Raw genomic sequence first — 18696 nt, 5'->3', positions numbered from 1 at the left:
CCATGGTGTCTACCCACATTGTCTGGCTGACTGCAGCTCACCACAGCTCTAAACTGCATTTCCCACTCACCCTGTAGTGTACATGATGAGATTTCTCTTTGGTATCACATATGTTTGCAGGGATATTTGGAGTCTAAACATGTTGTAGGCATGAAGAGGAATTTTAGTTTAGTCTTGAGTGCTTCTTTATCACAGGACATGGCATTCATAGAGAATTTCAAATGCCCTGTCCACTAGAACAGTGACAGAATCATGCAGCATCAACCAATCCAGGAGGTTTTTGAAATGTACTGAGGAGATTTTGTTGTAGCAGGTAACGACTGAACTGCTGCTGGGCCCATTACACACAAAGAAGGAAGGACTGGTTGAAAAGGTGAAGGTTAAGGGTGGCCTTGGCTGCAATGACCATGAGTCTTGGCAAATCCCCATGTAAGACAGCCTTGGAGGAATAAGGGACCCAGAAGAGGGAATCAGTCTTCAAGGACAACCTCCTTAGGGCATAAGGATAGTCTATTGCAATATATGGAGAGTAAAGCAAGTGGACAAGCCTGGGTGGAGGGGGATCTCCTGACCCAGCTCAGATGCACATAGGGAGCACACTGAAGGAGGAATCAGAGATGGCAGCTCAGAAAGTATTCAGAGATGCTTCTTGAACATGCAGAGAAAGAACTGGCAAATCCAAAGCTCAAGCTGAGCTGAAATTAGCAAATGATTTAAAGGGTATAAAGGGGCTTCTTTGTGCTTTTATGCCTGGAAGGAGTGGCCAGTGGCAGCCGGGGTCCAGTGACCACACAGCAAGTCTGTTGTGATGAGTCAGGTTCAAGGTCAAACCAGGAAATCAAGCCAGCAGATCAGGATCAGGGAGGTAGGAGACTGGGCACTGACACAGCTGCAGCACAGCTGCAGTGTCACTCAGGCAGAGGCCAAGTGCAAGAGCCTCAGCTTGAAAGCAACTCCCAAGGGATGGAGAGGCGGGCAGGCCTTTGCTGAGGTTGTCTCTAGCTTTATTCCCAACAAATAGCTCAGATCAGCAAAAAGGCTGACCTTGGACTCGGTCAAATAAACTCCTGAACCAACTAAAATCCTGGCAGGGTGACTTGAATCAAGGCCCCGATGCACTACAGGCTGGGGATTTGCTGTGCAGAAATCAGCATTGCAGAATAAAACTTGGGGGACCTGGTGGACAAGGAGCTGACTATGAGTCAGCAACATGCTCTTGTAGCAAAAGGAGGCTGACTGCACTCCAAGCGCTGTGAGCAAAAGGCCAGGCAGCCTCTGAAGGGGGGAATTAGTCCCTCTGTTTGTTTACTCTGCCCCATTTCGGGCTCCCCATCACAAGAAAATGAAACACTAGTGCAGGGCCAGTGGCAGGCTGCCAAGATACTGTGTGGCTGGAATTTCTGAGAAGGGGGGAGCAGCTGAGAGAGCTGTGCTTGTTCAGCCCTAAGGAGAGGTGGCTTCAGGGAGAACCCCCCTCCCTGCAGCTACTGAGGGGGGTGAGGAGAAGATGGAGCCCAACTTTTCCCAGAGGTGGACAGAGGCAGTAAAGATGTGTTGAAACATGAGAAATTTTGACCTGATACAGTAACTTTCTTTTTTGTTGAGGGGGTGGTGGAACACTGGAGCAAGCAGAATGCCCAAATAGGCTGCAGTACCCCCCAGCCTTGGTGATGCTCTGAAAAAACCTGTGTGAGGCCCCAAGCAGTGTGCTCTGAGCAGGAACCAAAGGGAAGGGAAGGGGACCATCCCACAAGTGGCATTTCACATGGCAGCAAAATGCTTTGGTGTGGTGTTAAAATGCAAGCCTGAGGACAGAGGTTTGTACTTAGCAACACTTCTAATTCTCAGGAACATTATTCTGCTCCAACATCTGTTAATAATAGAGTATGAAGCAATATGACTTTCTAATGCAACTGTTGAGAAGAGCACCAGATGGAAAATTCTGTGCAAAATAAGTCAAATCAATATGATTTAATTTTTGTGTTTGCCTGGGACTCTGACAACAAAATGTCCTGATTCTGTGGCAGAAGTACAGCAGAACTTGGGAACTGCAGTGAGCCCTGTTCCCTTCACTACCACTGAGGAGCAAAGCCCTGAAATAAGACGGTGAGGTGGTTCCACAGGCTTGCTGCTATCATCTTTCTGAACTCTCTCAGGCACAGCCTCTCAAATGGCAAACAGTACCTCTTCAGCTCTTAAACTACAGCTTACTACTTAAGAGCTTCTAAGCTTAAATCTCCAGCTCCAGTGGGAGCTGGAGGGCGGTACAATGGGACTAACTCCAGTAAATAAAGCCATCAGCTGTGTTAATGCAGTAGGACTGTACTGTGCCAAGGACAGCCTACTGGCCTTGCTTTTCTGGAGATGTCATTTCCCTCTTCTGATCTCACTTCACCTAGCAATTAAACTCAAGAATTTCTTCAGTAAGCATGCTAATAAATATTGAAGTTTATTGTATTAGTTAATTACTGGGATTACACTCCAATCTGCTGAGCTTAGAACCTTCCCATCCACTTTGTGTCTTTGGTATATGATGCAGTGGTGAGTCAAAAATGGCAAATGCATATAGGGACCTTAACTTATCTGCCTGAAGTATTTGTAGCTATTTAGCACAATGGCAACTGGGTCTGCTGTCCTTACACCTCTGAATGAAGAAACCTGCAGAAGATGTATTTGATATTTCAGTGATTTACCTGTGATCCAGTTGCATAACAAAGTGCTAAAACAAACAGCCGTGTAGGAAGTCTTCCCTAAATACCTGCCATATGCCCACATTAGGATTCATACACTACGCAGGGATATAGTTTTTACTTTATAGAAAAAAAAAATTAATTAGTTTTGTTAGAGGGCATTTACTTATTCCTAAGAAGAAAGGTTGGCATTGCTGAATTACCTTATGGAATTAATTATGAGCAAAGCACCCTCAACAAAACATGACAACAAATCACTGGTCAAAGAACCTGGCAGTGGGGGCTCCCCATTATGTCAGCCACAACATTAGAAGAGAGTTATGGATATTCTGCAGGATCTTTTGATAGACGAAACCATACCGTGATTTTTAATCTTTCAGTGCAAGTAAATACACTGTCTCCATTGGCTATTTGTAAATTATATACTGTTTGTAGAGCTGAGAGACTGGCTTTTTTATAGCTAATTTTCATATAAAACATCTGCCAGTATATACTCTTCTATATGTATGCTAGTGCATAAATAGGGCCTTAATCCATGGCAAGTACATAGCTGAAAACTGTTCTTTTATTATTTAGGATTCCTTGATTTACTGCTTGATTTTTTTTGGTTGACATGGCAGACAGTTTCTAAAGCAGCCTAGAAACTTTTAACACATCATTTTAATAAAGTTCAGTTCCTAATTTTATGTACATTTGGCCTTACGATGATAAGTACACATTCAGAAGATTACAAGACTATGAAATTTTTATGTCTGATGACAAAAATTCATACTGCTTTGAATAGAACTTTTTTAAAAAGCTCCATCGTAGTTTTAATGAGTACCAGATTCATCAGGTAGCCTGCAACTTGTAGCATTTAAAATATACATTTGAGAAGTATGAGGAGTATATTCTTGCCTAAAGAGAAGAACCAAATTTATTCAGCAAGGAAGAGTTCAATATGGTAAGAAATTTTTACTTGCAAATTACTTGAATGAGTGATTTCCTTCTCCTGAATCCATGCATATTGAAAGATGCTGCCTGACCCTGCTGCTTCACTAAAAGATTCTTCCTTAAGCAAACTGTCTGCTGGGATGAAAAAATCTCAACAATAATCACTAAATGTGAAAAAGGGTTGGGTATATTCCCTCAATATTGCCATCAGTGTTTCTTGAAACTTTCTTAGAGTTTTGTTTTTTTACTATGCAAAGGAAAGAACAGTTTCTTTCTTTCTTCTGTCATTTCTTTGAAGTTACAAACAGGGAGACCAGCTGCAAGGTATCTGACTTGCATCTAAACTGGAACTGGGCAAAGACCACCCCTTGTTTTCAAACACTGCTATGAATAATCAGCATCCAGTGGAAAGCACTCAATATTTGCTGGCTCAAGGCTGGATTTGGGCAGCAGACCTGAAAGGTGGCTTATTCTGCTGTTAGATTCTGCCAGCTGTCATGTCTGAACAAATTAGAAATCCACCCAAATTGTCCATGAATTGAAATTAACATGCATAGAAATATTACTTATGTTTAATTTCCAAATTAATTTTCATCTAAACAACTGATAAGGCATCCAGACTTCATAGGTAAAGCAAATGTCTGGTTAAACTTTACAAAGGCTTCTAAATATTTACTAAATGCATACTTCACATCTCCTGTAGATTCTGATGCAAATCTATCTAACAAACAAAAGGTATTATGGATCGGACTGCAAAGATTTGCAAATACTACCAGTAAACCAAATGCTGAGCTAATACAGATGTATCATAAGCATTTAAAATTTTGAGTGTCTTATCTCTCAAAGCTCTGTAGTTTGAAGTTATGTTCATAAAAGTTCCCCCATCTCCTTTGTTAAACTTGTAATTAAAGTTGACCTGATTATGAAGGCCTGCTGTCTCAGGGAGGATACATTGTTGGGAGGACACATTGATTAGAAAGCCAGGGAATCCTCATTTCCATCCAAGAAATGATCTCTGCCCAGGAGTCTACTGTTTAATTAATGAGTGTGTTTACCTGGGTGTGTGAGTTTGGGCAGATTAGCCTTTGCACAGAACCTGGCAGCAAGGACACCTGGTGGAATGTAGCATCCCTGAACCTTAGCAGCAATGTAGCACAAGCATCACATGAAAGGACTTTTCCTTACCCTGCCATGGCGAGATGTCACTTTTGGTCATGTCCACCTTAAATCATCACCTGCTCTTAAGCGGGAAAACTTAGAGCCCTTTGCAGTACATTTTTGAATAAATAGCATAGAAAGGTTAAAGAAGATGATCATGCTCATGCAAGGAGTTAATAAAAATGTGGAATACTTGTAGACATGTATATTCTATATATATATATGCATGTATTTAGTTAATAAACTTGACAGGCTTCTTGAAAGAGACCTACTTCAAATCTTGAAAGAGAGCATCTTTAAAGAAACTGAATGATGAAATCACATAATGTAGCTATGTGGTGCTTTTTTTAAAGTACAGTATTTTGTCTTTCAGTATTGTCTCATGACAATATTGTGGCTAAGAAGTTAAATGGGAAAATTGATGTTTATGAATTTGGTAGTTTGGAAAACTTTGCGTAGGGGAGATGACAGTCACTCATTTACACACTGGGATGGGTGTGTGTAAGATTCAGATAAGGTGATAAAACCCCCAAACCTCCAACCCCATTAAAAAGGGGCTGAGAGCAAACTCTCATTGTAAGAGATGCTTTTCAAGTCTGTGAGGTGTGACAAGGTGATTATATTGTTAGGAGATGATAGGTGCTGAGATAATATAAACCTACTGGAACTTATTTGAAGGAACAAGGATTAAAACAGCCCCAAGTACACTCAGGGATGAGTGAAAAAGTAATTCTTGATACAAGGTATAAACTGCAGATCATATCAAAGTATTCTAAAAAATAGTTATTATGGCCATAGAGTGGGAAACTTCATCGTTTTTGATTTTGCTATTTTTGACAAACCCATTGGTGTTCCCAGGGGAGAACATCTCTTTCAGCAAGCTCTGCTAATGATGTTCTGAAGGAAATCTCTTTATGGGTTTCAGCAGCACTTAAGAGGATGATCACTTTATTAGTAGTATGCTTTACTATTAAATTAATTGTACCTGGCTAACGAGGAATTCTGCGATACTTAAGATTCCTTAATTGACAATGTTATGTCAATTACAGCTGTATGCTTCAGCTTATGGTAATGTTGAGGGTTTTCTACCTCTCAAAGCCTTGCTGGAGTTATTTGGGATGGGAGATTTAGATCTGTACAGAGTTGGATTCAGTCAGTGATCCCTAAACCTGTCGTTCCGATTGGGAACGGCTAGGAAGAACGACACTGACTCTCAAGGGAGTTTCAACAGGAGAATTCTCTAGTTTATTGCCTCAGCCCTGTCTTATAGACAGATACGTGGAAAGTACAGAAAGGAAACTCTTATTGGTTAGCAAAGTGCTACATTACCATCATTGGTCAGGGGCACTCTGCCCCCCTGACTCTCTCCTGCAAGGAGAACAAGAGGACAGACAAACAGCACCTGGCAGTTGTTTTCTGTCTCTGAGGATTGTTTTGAAATCCTCCTATGAAGTTCTCAGGCTAGCTTCTCAGGCAGGACTGAGAGGCCATGGGCCTGCAGTCTCTGCAGCTCTCTGCAGCCTGTTCCAAAGCTAACATCCATATAAACCCTTTTATTTCACAGGGTGGCATTGGTGTGTAGGGTAAATTCTGTTTTGTGTGCTCCCTGTGAATCTCCCTGCAAAAATCATGGTGCTTGCAGTTTTTACTAGGAGGATTCAATGCTAAATACTGAACAGAAGATTTTTTTTTTCTTCAGAGGTTTTGTGCTTTTGCCTTCTCTCTGTCCCTTTTCTGCCTTCTGTTCAAAGAAAATCACTCCATGAGTGAACGTAGTGGTATCAACTTAAAAAAAAGTAATTGGCTTCTCGTGGAACTTCTCTTCCTTGCTCCACTCTTTCCAAGTGACATGATATGTGGCCATTTTTTGTCTGTTTCTCATCTCCGTTTTGGAGATCTTAACCCTGCTTTGCACCACTTTTATAGACCCAAACCCACATGGTTTTGATTTGGCAGAGAATGGCAAATTGCTAACAGAAAGGATGTGATGCTTGTATTGGCATTTTGCTTGGTGTTTTGCATCTGCATCTCCTGTTGTGTCCATATTGAGCTTGGTTGTAGACTAGAAACTATGTTCTGTGGGGTATTTTTGGCTGATAGCAAATGTCATGAGGTTTGGGTATCTCATGAGGTTTAGTTAGACCAAGTGCAAGGTGCTGCTGGAGTCCAGAAGGGGCTGCCCAGTTGATCAGAGGGATGGAGCACCTCTCCTGTGAGCAGAGGCAGAGAGAATTGGGTTTGTCCAGCCTGGAGAAGAGAAGGCTTTGGGGTCACCTACTTGCAGCCTTCCAATTAAGGAGCCTACAAAAACATGGACAGGGACATTTTACAAGAGCATGTAGAGACAGGCTTCAAAATGAAATACAGTAGATTTCGATTACATATTATGAATAAATTATTTGCTCTGAGGGTGGTGAGGCACTGGCACAGGCTGCCCAGAGAGGCTGTACATGCCCCATCCCTGGAAATGTTCAAGGGCAGGTTGGACGGGGCTCTGAGCAACTTGGTCCAGGGGAAAGTGTCCATGCCCAAGGCAGGGGACTTGGAACTAGATCTTCCAACCCAGGTCATTCCATGATCCTTGAGATGGAGCTCCCCTAATGGCACTTCCATTCTCTTCTTATCTGAGAGATAAGATTGGATTTTATTTTTTTTTTTTCATTTGGCCTCTTACTCCAAAGCATTAATAAATCTGGAGAAAATTAAGGCTTGTAGGTCAAATTCAATTTACATCAGAGCTCTTTTACTGCCAGTACGTAAGAGCTGAATTGTGTAAGTATTTGTATCAGTTTTAAAGCTCCTTGAGACTGGTAAAAATGAAGACTAATGAATATTCACCACTGATAAACTACAACGGAAGACTGAGTAGAAATCTTCATCTATAAATTACCTGTTTTTCAGTTGCTCTTATCTACAAAACAAATGTACATCTCCCCTACCTCCAGCAAATCCTCTTATATCAGTTCCTCTGCAAATATTTTAGATATAATTTAGGTCGAGGTCAACCATTTTTGTGTTATGCAAAACATAAACAAAAAGGCTTTGTGTCTTCTGGATTATGTGTAGAACATCTGATTCTGAAAAGTCCAAGTATCAGTTGCTTCATGGCTCTAATTTGGAATGGAAAACCTAAGAGTAAACAAAAGTAAACTACACTCAGAATAAGTGTAGAATAAAATAAAATAATCAATTTTTTGCATATCTAGAGATTTTGCTTTCAGTTTTTCCTTCTTCCTTGACTGTCTTCCAAAGAACAGCTGAAATGAAGGCAGTAGCAAGAGGTGGTTTTGAACACCAACACATTCCCTAAAGCATCATATTTCAATAAAAGCTGCTGCTGCAAAACAGTCTTGAAAACATGAACTAAGTGTAACCTGGGCAGAGATATCTGTTTAAGCTTTCATGGAGTCTGAAATAATAGCTCTGAGAGATGTGAGCCTCATCTCAACAGGGTGTTCTCTCATATGCCTTCTATTTTAAACTTGAACTTTCTCTACTCTTCCTGCTCTTCCAGGCAGGCGAGTTTTAGTCACTGCATGCAGTCAGTTTCCTCCAGTGACAAGGCATGTATTTACTTTAGGAAAGAAACCCTACCTATTTTTTCTCCAATTATGATAAAATTAAATCTAAGGGACCCAATGGTCCCATCTGCCAAGACAGACCTTAGTCCAAGAGTGGCCGGAATTGCATGGTAGATCAGCTTGACAGGCCGCCAGACTGCTCTTCTGTCTGCAAAAGTGGCAAACATCAGATTAGGAGAAGAGAGAAGTAAACACACACTAGACTTATAAAATATTTATTGTAATTCAAAATACAGATTTACTGAGGTCCCTTTTTTTGGTGAGGGGGGAGTGTTAGGGTTTTTTTTGGGTTTTTTTTTCTTTCTTGTACCACTCAAATGGAAATTTTCCACAAGTAAAACATGTCAATATTTAGATAATCATCTGATCCAAATTCAATCTTGTTAAATTATCGGCCGTTTTTTGAAGAAGAGACTTTCAAATTCTGTGTGCTTTATAGTAGGTCTGAGGGGAGGGCAGGCAGAAAGACACAGATACATACATGACTGTGGTCGTGCCTCATATCCTTCCCCATGTGCTGCTTCTCCTGTACCCAGCTTTACCACATGCTGATGGAGCTCTTTTGGTACTGTAACATCCCTGGGTGCTGGATGCCTTGCTCTTCCCATCCCCTTGCTAGAGCAGACATGGGCATTACTCCTTTCTCTCCTGGCTATTTAGTCCAGGCTGATCCCACTGGAGAAATTCAATTTAACAGTGGGTGAATTAATGCTGCCTGCTGTGAGGGCCTCTCATGGTATACAAAAATTCACATTTAACATTTTTTTTTCTAAAAAACTCCTGAGTTACATGAAGTGTGTGGTTATATGTTAAGGATACAAAGCCCCAAGCAATTTAGTTTACTTCAGTGGGAGCTGCAAGTACTGGCTGCTAAAACATAGCCAAAAATTACAGCACAATGAGGACTGGGAAAGTAAGTACTTGAAACCCAGGAAAATCCCCAAGCTAAGGTCACTGCTGCAACATTCAGTTCTTTTGTTGCACATCTATACAGTTTATTATTAGTTAATCTATGTCCTGTGAGATGTGTAGGATGTGCAATGAAGCCAAAACAATATTGGTTTGGAGAAGTTAATATTTGTAATTTCCTGATTTTTGAATATTTGATATTTCAGCCCCAGTAACGCACTAATGCTGTTTTATGTGTTTAATATATAATTGGCTTGAATTTTTTTCATCTTTTCAACTGTTGATGCGCTGATTAGTTTCTGGAGGAAGAGTGAAAAGAATGACGTTTTTTCTTTGGCCCACTACCACAGAATCTATTTTATGCACTTCTTCATTGCAGTGTTACTATGTTGGTGAGGGAAACTTGGTGTAGGTGGGAATTTGGCTGCTCAGTGCCTCTCAGATGAACGAACGAATCTTGGAAGCCTCTCAAGGACGGCGTTATTTTTATTTCATTTCCAAACTCGAGGGAAGCACTCGAAGATTGAAAGCTTTTTATGTTGTGTTCACAGGACGGTGGGTTTGCTCCAGCCATCCCCCGCTGCACCAGCTCCTCAGCAGTTCTGGAGAGCGTTTGTTTAGCACTCGATAAAAACAAAAGCTAAGCAGATTACCGTAGGTCAAATAAACATTTATGACCTTTAGTACGAAAACCTCCATTTTCCAGCTGTGCATAAAGAACGTAAAAGGGCTGCTACCACGCGTCAGTGCAGACACCAGCCGGACCCATCCTCCGAGCTGCTTTAGCAGCGGGTGCAGGTGCCCGTGAGGTGACACACGACGGTCCCTGCCCCAGCTGCCGGGCTTCGGGCAGGATTCGCGGTGCCCCGCGCACCTGCCGCGGAGGGCACGGCCTGCCCGCCCTCCCCCACCGGCCTCAGGTGACACCAAGCCCGGCGGCTCCCCGGGCCGCCGCGGAGCTTCCTGGTTCCCAGAAGGTGCCGGAGCGGCTGCAACAGGAACTGAGAGACGGGGGAGGAGGCGGTGCCGCCGCTCCGCCGCAGTCGCGGCCCGAGCCGGGGGAGCGGAGCGGAGCAGCCATGGGTCGCCGCCCGCCGCGGCGCTGAGCCGCCCCCGCCGCCCAGCGCTCGGCGGCCGGCGCTGCCCCTTCGCCCCTGCCGGGCGGGGCGCTTGTCCTTGGGGGCGCCGGGGCCGCCGCTGGGGGCCCGCGATGTGACCATGGACAGCAGGTTCAAGTGAGTGCTGTGTGCGCGGGGCCGCGGCGGGGCTGTCGGGCGCGGCGGGCCGAGCCGAGCCTCCGCGGCGGCCAGGCGGCGAGCAGGCCCCGTCACAGCCCCGGTCTGCCGGGCCCGGCGTGCGGCGGGCGGGGACGGGAGGAGGGGGAGCCCACCCGGCGGGAGCGTGCGAGGGGCCGGGCGCGTCCGCCGCGGCCGCTGAGTGACAGCGGGAAGGGCGGGCGGCAGGCGGCGGGGCCGGAGCCGGGGCAAGGCGGGACCCGCGGCGCGGGGGGAGCGGCGGCGGCCCCCGACCCGGCCTGCGGCGGCGGGGAGAAGGAGAAGAAGGAGGAGGAGGAGGAGGAGGAGGTAGCCCCGCCGGCCTCTCCCCCGCCCCACGCCGCCTCCCGGCCCTGCGGCGGCCCCGGCATCGCCCGTCCGCAGCGGCGCGGGGGGAGCGCTAGGCAGCCGCCGGCCCGGCCGGGCAGAGGCCCCGGCGCCTTTCGGGCTGTGCCCGGTGAGCGGGGCCCGTGCGGGGGGGGCAGAGCGGTCCCGAGGCTACCAGGCCCAGCGGAGCTGCCCGCAATGCCCCTGCCCGCCCCGGGCCGAGCCTGTTGTAGGCATCCCTTGGGGAGATCGCAGAATTGTCAGGGTTGGAAGGGAGCTCTGCAGATCTTCCCGTCTGCTCGCCTTGCCAAGGCAGGGTCATGTAGAGTAGGTGGCACAGGAACACTTTCAGGTAGGTTTGGAACGTCTCCAGGGGAAGACTCTACGACCTTCCTTGCTCTGCCACCCTCAGTGTAAAAAAGTTCTTCCTCATGTTCAGTGAAGCTCCTGTTCTAGCTTATGGCCATGGTGCTGCCGACCATCCTTGTGCCATTACGGCATAGCAGGTGCAGAAGAGGTGTTCTGGGTGTTCGGGAGCACTGCTCTCCAGGCTGCCCTCCGGCAGCGGCCGCCTCTCTGGTGACACTGAAGGTGACAAAATGTTACACACGGGTTTCGGCACTTGACAAACAGCTCCGTGCCCATACGTGCTCAGTGAGCAGGCTGGCACCGCCGGGCTGGCAGGGAAACGAGAGACGAGAGACGGGCTCACAATTCGTAGATTAGTTTGACACATTTTTGACACTTCTGAGCGTAGTGGGATGTGAAGAGTAAACTTAGAACATTTTCCTGCAAAAGCAGCTTTAGAGTACTACAGTGAAAGACAGAAGGCAGTATTTCAAAGAGCTTTTTTTCATGAGTGTAATTCAGCTAGGAGTTGAGTTAGAAGCACTCATTTCATGATTGTAACACGAACCGATTAGAAGCCCAACCTGAGAGGATAAACACAAGGCCCAAGCTAGAGCAATGCTATGGGGAGATGTAATTTCTATTAAATGAAGGATTTTTGTGGTTCAATTTTCTAGGTGACTCAACCTTATCACAGCCTTATCACTTTGATTATGAACTTGCTCACCAGCCAGAGGAGCAATGGGCAGTTTAACACCAGAGTAAATCTAGTGTACTACATGTACTAAAGAGTACATCTCCAATGTCCTGGATTTAGGCTGTTGTAACTCAGACCAGAATTTAATCTCCTGTACTCAGGACAGTCGGTACAGGGCTTCCCCAATAAAATGCTTTAAAATGCAAGGAAAGAGTGTGATATGGGCAGGTTATGTCTTCATAGTCTGAATTAGACTATAATTGCATATCTCAATTGATGATGGTGCTGAGGTCAATGAAAGCATGTACTGAATCAATTGATTTGTGACAGCTGAGTTTTTCCCTAGCTCAGCCTTTAGATTTCATTCAAAACTTTGTTTAAAGAAACAACATGTTAATTTGCTGTATGCTTTATGTGAAGCATTCTAGAAACCTGGAACCAAGTCTTGGTTTTTGTTTTTTTTTTAATACCTAAATCTTCAGCTGACTTCAGTGGGAGTGTTACACAACACAGGAGTTCAAGCATGAGCCTTTTATGTGGGCTAAATAGATAATTGATCTGTGTGTGGTTATACCGCTTATTTTTAATATAAATAGCAGTGTGCTTGGTAGGCAGAGAGGGGTGGATGGTATGGTAATGGCATTTAGACTTGTTTCAATGAATATGTAGTTTGGGATTAGGTTGAATGTTAATTGCTGTTGGCACATGCAGTTTGTTATTATCATCAGGTGGAAGAGGCGCCGGTCCTCACACGCAGCGCCCTCGATGGCTACTGCAGATAGGGAGGCTCCCTCTCCCTGGCTAGCTCCGGCTTGTGTCCATCCCTAGTTCATGCACTCGCCTTGGCTCTCAAAGTGAATCATGCCTGAGGTTCAGCTTTTAAAGTCCCAGCTGGTGATCAATATCTGGTGAAAGAGGAAGCCAAACGATTCTCGGCCTTGGCACAGTAATCAGATGCATTTAAAGGATAGTGGCTGAACACAGGGAATTAAAATGGAAGTTTAATGATGGGTTATTCCTATTTAGTAGAAGTAAGACAAAACTTCAGAAAAGGCTGCCTGTGACTCTATTAATGTTGCAGATTGATTGATTGATAAGGAGTGTAGTAGCTCTTTTTTCTTAACTGTTAGATGGGGTACGGTGGAGTGCTATAAAAGCTATTTGATATATAAGGCAATGACAAGATCACATAAATAAATCACACAGCTTAGCTTGTTTATCTTTTTTATTCCTTTCTTAAGGTGATATAGGGAAATGTGACTTTTCGGTTCTTCCTTAGAACTAATCTGAGTACTAATTTTGTTTAATATTTTAATTCTATTTATTCTATAAAAAGAATGGAAAGGATATAACAGTAGAAATAAGATCTGAAATATGTGTATGGTAATTGGTTGTGTTTGTTTCTTCTAGGGAAAATCCAGAACGTACCTTTGATTTGGTACTGAAAGTAAAATGCCAAGCTTCAGAAAAAGAAGGTAATACACTATGTGCCTATGATATTTATATAGAGAAATGAGAGCTGGAAAAAAATACTTGGCATCCCAATCTAGTGTTATTTTATACTTTGAATTGCTTTTGGACTGAGATTGTGTTAGAATATGCCTATGATTATTTTGTTGCTTTTTAAAACCTATTACTTTATAGTTGTTGTCAGGTTTTGTTATGTTTTCATTTTAGCTGTTGTAAAGATATTTTTGTTCTGTGTGATATATTTGGAAAACTTGGACTTGAAATGTATTTTCTGCTCTTAAAATGTTGATTTTGTGTAAGATTTCATTTTAGAAGAACAGTTGACTTCTGTCTATCAGGGGAATGTTAATTTTGATCAGTGTGATAAAGAGAAACTAAGTTATATTCTGAAAAACAATAGGAAGTGACTTTCTTTGTAGCTCATGTTTGGCAGCTGCCTTGATTTGCTGCACCATACAACTAGCAATGAGAGCTGCCTTGAGCTTGTATTAGCCGTCACTTTCACATCTCTATAAACACGAGGTAAAAGAGATGTAGTAGTGCAAGAGTTGTCCGAGAGAGGCTTTTTTCCTCTTGGGTAAAAAGAAGATGGGCTTTCCAGTACTAAAATTAAAGTGACCTCTTGAAAGTCCACTGGGGGAACTCAGTTCATGTTCTCATCCAAGAGTGTTGGCCTTACAAAAGGAAAGGGAGAGGGGGAGTCTTTTCTGGGTTGTATTGTAGTCATGTTAGTCTGTGACAGCTGTGTCTTAATCACAACTGCAAAAACAATAAACTACATCTTAAAATAGACTATATTTCTCATCCTACTGTGCTAATGGGTACTGTTTTCAGAGTTGACTACTTTAACAAGTAATAGGCCTGTAGAAGTTTATAGCCCCAAACTATTGCTTTTTTTTTTTTATATATATTTCAGACAGCATTTCTGTTAGTGTTAGTTGTAGGAATGTGCCTAATGTGTTTGAAAAAAAACCACTTTTTTTTTAAGCTAAACAACTGTAGTTCTTCAGGTCTTTTAATTATTTTTGTGACCAGCCAGCATCCTTCAGTTTATCGCCTGCTTCTTTTATTTGCTGTTGGTATTGTCATAGTTTAGCAAATCAGGTGGACTTTCCTAACTGATCATTATCGTGGCTGGTATCACAAGGCACTCTGCTTTCTTTTCTCTCCCTTTTGCATTTTTTTGCCTTAGTGATTTCATAGATGATGTCTGAGAACCCTGCTTAGCTACTTGACTTTGGATCTGTTCCTTCTTGCATTGTGCTTTTAGTCTCTGTCTCCACTCAATATTCCTTCCTGAGGGTCTGTTCACATATTGGCCGAGGCCCAGCTTCAGTCTGCAGATTTTATTCCCTTTCTTCCTTTCCCTCCTGAGATCTAGAGTGTTGGTAATTCTTCCAGATCTTTATCTTGAAATCTTGAAAAATGTGGGCTTTTTTCTTCTGTGATCCTTTTAATTCCTTTATCTCCTGTTTTATTTCTCATTTTTCTTGCGTATCTTTCTGTCACTGCTGCCGTAAGAAACCACTTCTCATCGTGTGCAGCTCTGTGAATGACTGCCTACACCTGAATTTTGGTCATAGGCACTTCCCTTGCCTCTCTTGTTTGGTAGTTTTGCTGCTTATCACTTGTCCTCTGTGGAGAGGAGCATCTTTAAGGAATCTCTGTTTCTTCTTGCACTGTGACACAAGTTAATGTGAAGACTCTGTGACTATATTGTAGTTGCATTTTCTGCTATTCCCCTTTTTGTTGTAATTGCTTCTATACTGTGCAGGCTTAGTTTCTCTTGGTTCATGGGCTGACCAAAGACAGGAAGAAGGTTTGATATCAGTAATTTTTTGGACTCTGCAGTGTGTAACTGGTGAGGGGCTTAGGGGTCTTTATCTGGCCTGGAGCTTGTGTTGATTCTTGCATGCATCCACAGAGGAGGACGAAAGTACAGTTCCCTTTTGCCAGTCTGACAGTTCTGGCTGAATATTCCGGTTACCATCCTGTTATACTTGGTGACCCATCTGGGATTTGCTTTAATGTCTTTCATATCATATCTAATTCAGATAACAAACTCACTCCAGTGAGGTCTTGACATCATATTTACATATGGTATTATGAGCACAGTGATGTATCAAATTAATATATCTGAATGTTAAAGTTCTCTAAAGGAAAGTCACAAGGGACAAAAGTGTATTGTCTTCACTGCCACTTTAGAAATGGAGCACAGGGCTTGTCATGCAAAACAGGGAGCTTTCAAGGTTGGTTTATTATAAGGCCTAACAAATTTGACAGTTACCCTGTATTGTAGGTCTTGCCTTTAAATAGATTTTCATGCTAGGATAATCTTCTGACTATATCATACTTGAAAACGTGATCCATTCACCTGGTTATTTGCTGATGCCTCTTTCTTTCTTATGAAAGAGATTTGTGTTTAAATAGAGGCTTTCTCCCTCGCATCCCATCTGCTCCTTGTACTTGATCCCGAAGCTATGTCAGGACTGAATTTGTGACATCACTGTCACCAGTGTTGCCGTGGAAATATCACAGCCACAAAATTATGATCTCCCTGCATGAGTGAGCCGCAGGAGAAGCCAACTTAGGAGAAAGGAAGACCTTAATGTGACCTGTGTATCTCTAATAAGATTTTTCTTTCCAAGCTTTGCTGTAGTCTGCTATTAAAATGCTCCTGCATTTTAATTTGTCTCTGCCAATGTGTAACTGTTCTAACAAATCAAAATCGAGGTGGCCTTACTGCATGTGGAGCTCTTAGTAAGATGTTAGGAGGATGCTAAATGCCTGCAACAATGTGACATGATGAAGAATTTTGCTGTTAAAACTGTTTAACACTTTCAGAAAAGTATTTTTTCCTAACTTCTTAATTACAACATACCTCCCAAGGAATGTCGGTTTTTCAGATGTTACATCTAGGACTGTTCCAGCTGTGAAGGATCATACATACATAAAATGCAGAAGTATATAATTTCTTATATATGTTAAGAAATTTGTTCTTCAATTATTCCACTAATTATTTTCAACATAGGTGTTTACATTGAGTAGAAACCAAAGAGGTTTCATGTAGGTTAATATGAATTTATCAGGTCATGTTTGGTAGGTAGCTCTTGAATTGGTTACAAGCTCAGTTATGCTAGCATGTATTTATTTATAGCTGGATGAAAATTTAGTTTTCCACTTGGTACATGGTTTTTGGATTTTTTGTGATTTAAGAGAAGCTTACATACTTGAATATTTGTTACTGTTTTAAACTACAGGAGTGCACGGTAGCATTGCTAGAACAGTGATCCTCCAACCCTTTCCTCGAGCAGGATAAAAAAAAGGATACTCTCTACTTAAGTATTCTCATAATTCCCTCAACAGTTTAGGATATATTTACTGATATGTTTACTGTATTTTCAGAACACATTTCCAAAGAGGAGACAAAACCCTTAAGACCAACAACAGATTGTAGCCCAGATCATGACTTTGAGTCCTTTGCAGTGCTGAGGGTAGTAAACATCAATTAAGTAACTAGTTGATGCAACAACTTTTGCTTATGAAAATTTATAACCTGTTTCTCACAAAGCTTTGAGATGAATTAGCTTCTGCTCAGCAGAGTTTGCTAAGTGACTGAGACATAAGTGCTAAGCTATTCTAACAGCCTGGTATTTGTTAATTGTGTGAATTTGTCTTGCAGTGTGAGTAGCACCTTACAGAAAAAAAAGTTTTACACTGCCTATCAGGCAGTTGCATATTTTTGTAATTATTTTCTGTTATTCCTTAATGAACAGCAAACAAGAAAGAGCATAAATGTGTGCTCAATTTAATATCAGCAGCAGGCCTTCTGTATTAAATTTTCACTTATGGACCCAGAGGGCAACTTGATAACAGATATTACCAAAACTGCTGTGTTATTTTAAGGACAAGAATTGCTCTTCAGCTTTAGGGTGAAAAGTGTTTTGCACTTTGGGCTGAATCACCCTTACTGGATATCCAGAGTAAAGCAGTGGTGCAGTTGTCCTAAGTGCACAGTCTATCATAAGGCAATTGCTCAATGTCTTCATCTACAGCGACTTTACTCTTCTCCTGGTGCTCTTTTTTCCCTTGAAAATCACACTGCAGCTGGCACTGGAAGGTGTGCTGGAGCCTAGGAATTGTCTGAACAAAGCTGTCTGCAACTTCTTTTTTGCCATTTAGATCTTTCCATCATGAAAAGTAAATTGAATTTCTGGAAGGTTGGTGTTTCTGAGCTTTTCCACAGGACATGTCCAAATTAATAATGCCATTTTAATCTTTGTGAGGAGTGCATATTTATCTGTGTATCTATGAGTACACAAGCATGTACAGGTTGTGCATACATACCTCTAAGTCTGGACTGTGGATTTGAATTAAATGGGTGGAGATGAAGTTGGCAATTTAACTCGGTCTGTAAATTTTATAACCTGTGCATTGTTTCTATTAAAACTGGGTTGCAGATGCAAAGGGCAGTGCAGATACAGCAGCCAGCAGAAGAAAAGCAATGTGAAACAGCTTCTGTGAACATAGTCTTCAGCATTTCTGTCCACAGTTTCCCAAGAAGATGACTCAGATTGGTTTCAGTGTGGTTAAGAGAGTGCTGTTTGCTACGCCTTCATTTTTCTTAAATTATAGCACATAAAAAAAGCAGCAAAAAGACTCCTTGGTGGCTGCAGGTAAATCCAAGAAGGTCAGTCACCAAATACCAGCACTGAATGTTGGGTTCTAAAGCAGTCCTGACTGTTAAAGTTTTACTTGAAAACCCTTTTAAAGTACCAGTTCATTTTCTGTCCAATCTAAGAATAATTGTTGGAACACCCTTGAAATTTGGTTGCTTTGTCCCTATTTCTTTTTTAAATGCTAAGAAGTCTTACATAGCGCTAGGGTCAGATAATGTCATTTTCAGAGCAAGTGTTAAATAGGTTGTGTTGAATTGCATGAATAACTCCTGTTGTTTCTCTTTTCTTAAGGCATCATCTGCCAGAATGATAGTAAATAATAGTAATAATTTATCATTTAATGATTAATTAATTTAATTTAATTTATCATTTAGTGATGTGTGATCTCCAAATTATTTTTCTTTAAAGGGTCTTATATTCATTAAATTCTCAAAAAAAAAAGCCACAAATCCAATTTAATTGTGTGTTGGTAGAGTTAAAAACTGTATGCAAAAAGTCCAGGAATTAGTTCAAAAATACAAAATTCTTTGTGTGAAGTTTGATTGCTCTCTGTTAAGGTATTATGTATTTTGTAATGGTAATCTGTAAGGTGTTGTGTATTTTGTTAAGGTAGTAACAAAATACATAAAT

General features: G+C 42.2%; 1 protein-coding gene across 3 annotated transcripts in view; it reads left to right on the top strand.

Moving 5' to 3' along the window:
• Window positions 1-10298: 10298 nt before the first annotated feature.
• The window catches only part of DENND1B (DENN domain containing 1B), a 156462-nt gene continuing 148064 nt past the window's right edge, over window positions 10299-18696 (top strand). The window contains exons 1-2 of one of the 3 annotated variants that reach the window (XM_086841999.1): window positions 10299-10506; window positions 13328-13392. In XM_086841999.1, coding sequence (XP_086698125.1) covers window positions 10490-10506; window positions 13328-13392 — 82 coding nt within the window. In that variant the 5' untranslated portion in view covers window positions 10299-10489. The remainder of the gene's footprint in view (window positions 10507-13327; window positions 13393-18696) is intronic. The other 2 variants (XM_086841997.1, XM_086841998.1) reach the window with 2 other exon arrangements.

Source organism: Cyanistes caeruleus, chromosome 9, assembly GCF_971803275.1.
Source record: "Cyanistes caeruleus chromosome 9, bCyaCae1.hap1.1, whole genome shotgun sequence".
Classification (NCBI taxonomy): Eukaryota; Metazoa; Chordata; class Aves; order Passeriformes; family Paridae; genus Cyanistes; species Cyanistes caeruleus.
The sequence above is the reverse complement of the archived record's forward strand: the minus strand, read 5'-3'. Positions and strand labels throughout refer to the sequence as shown.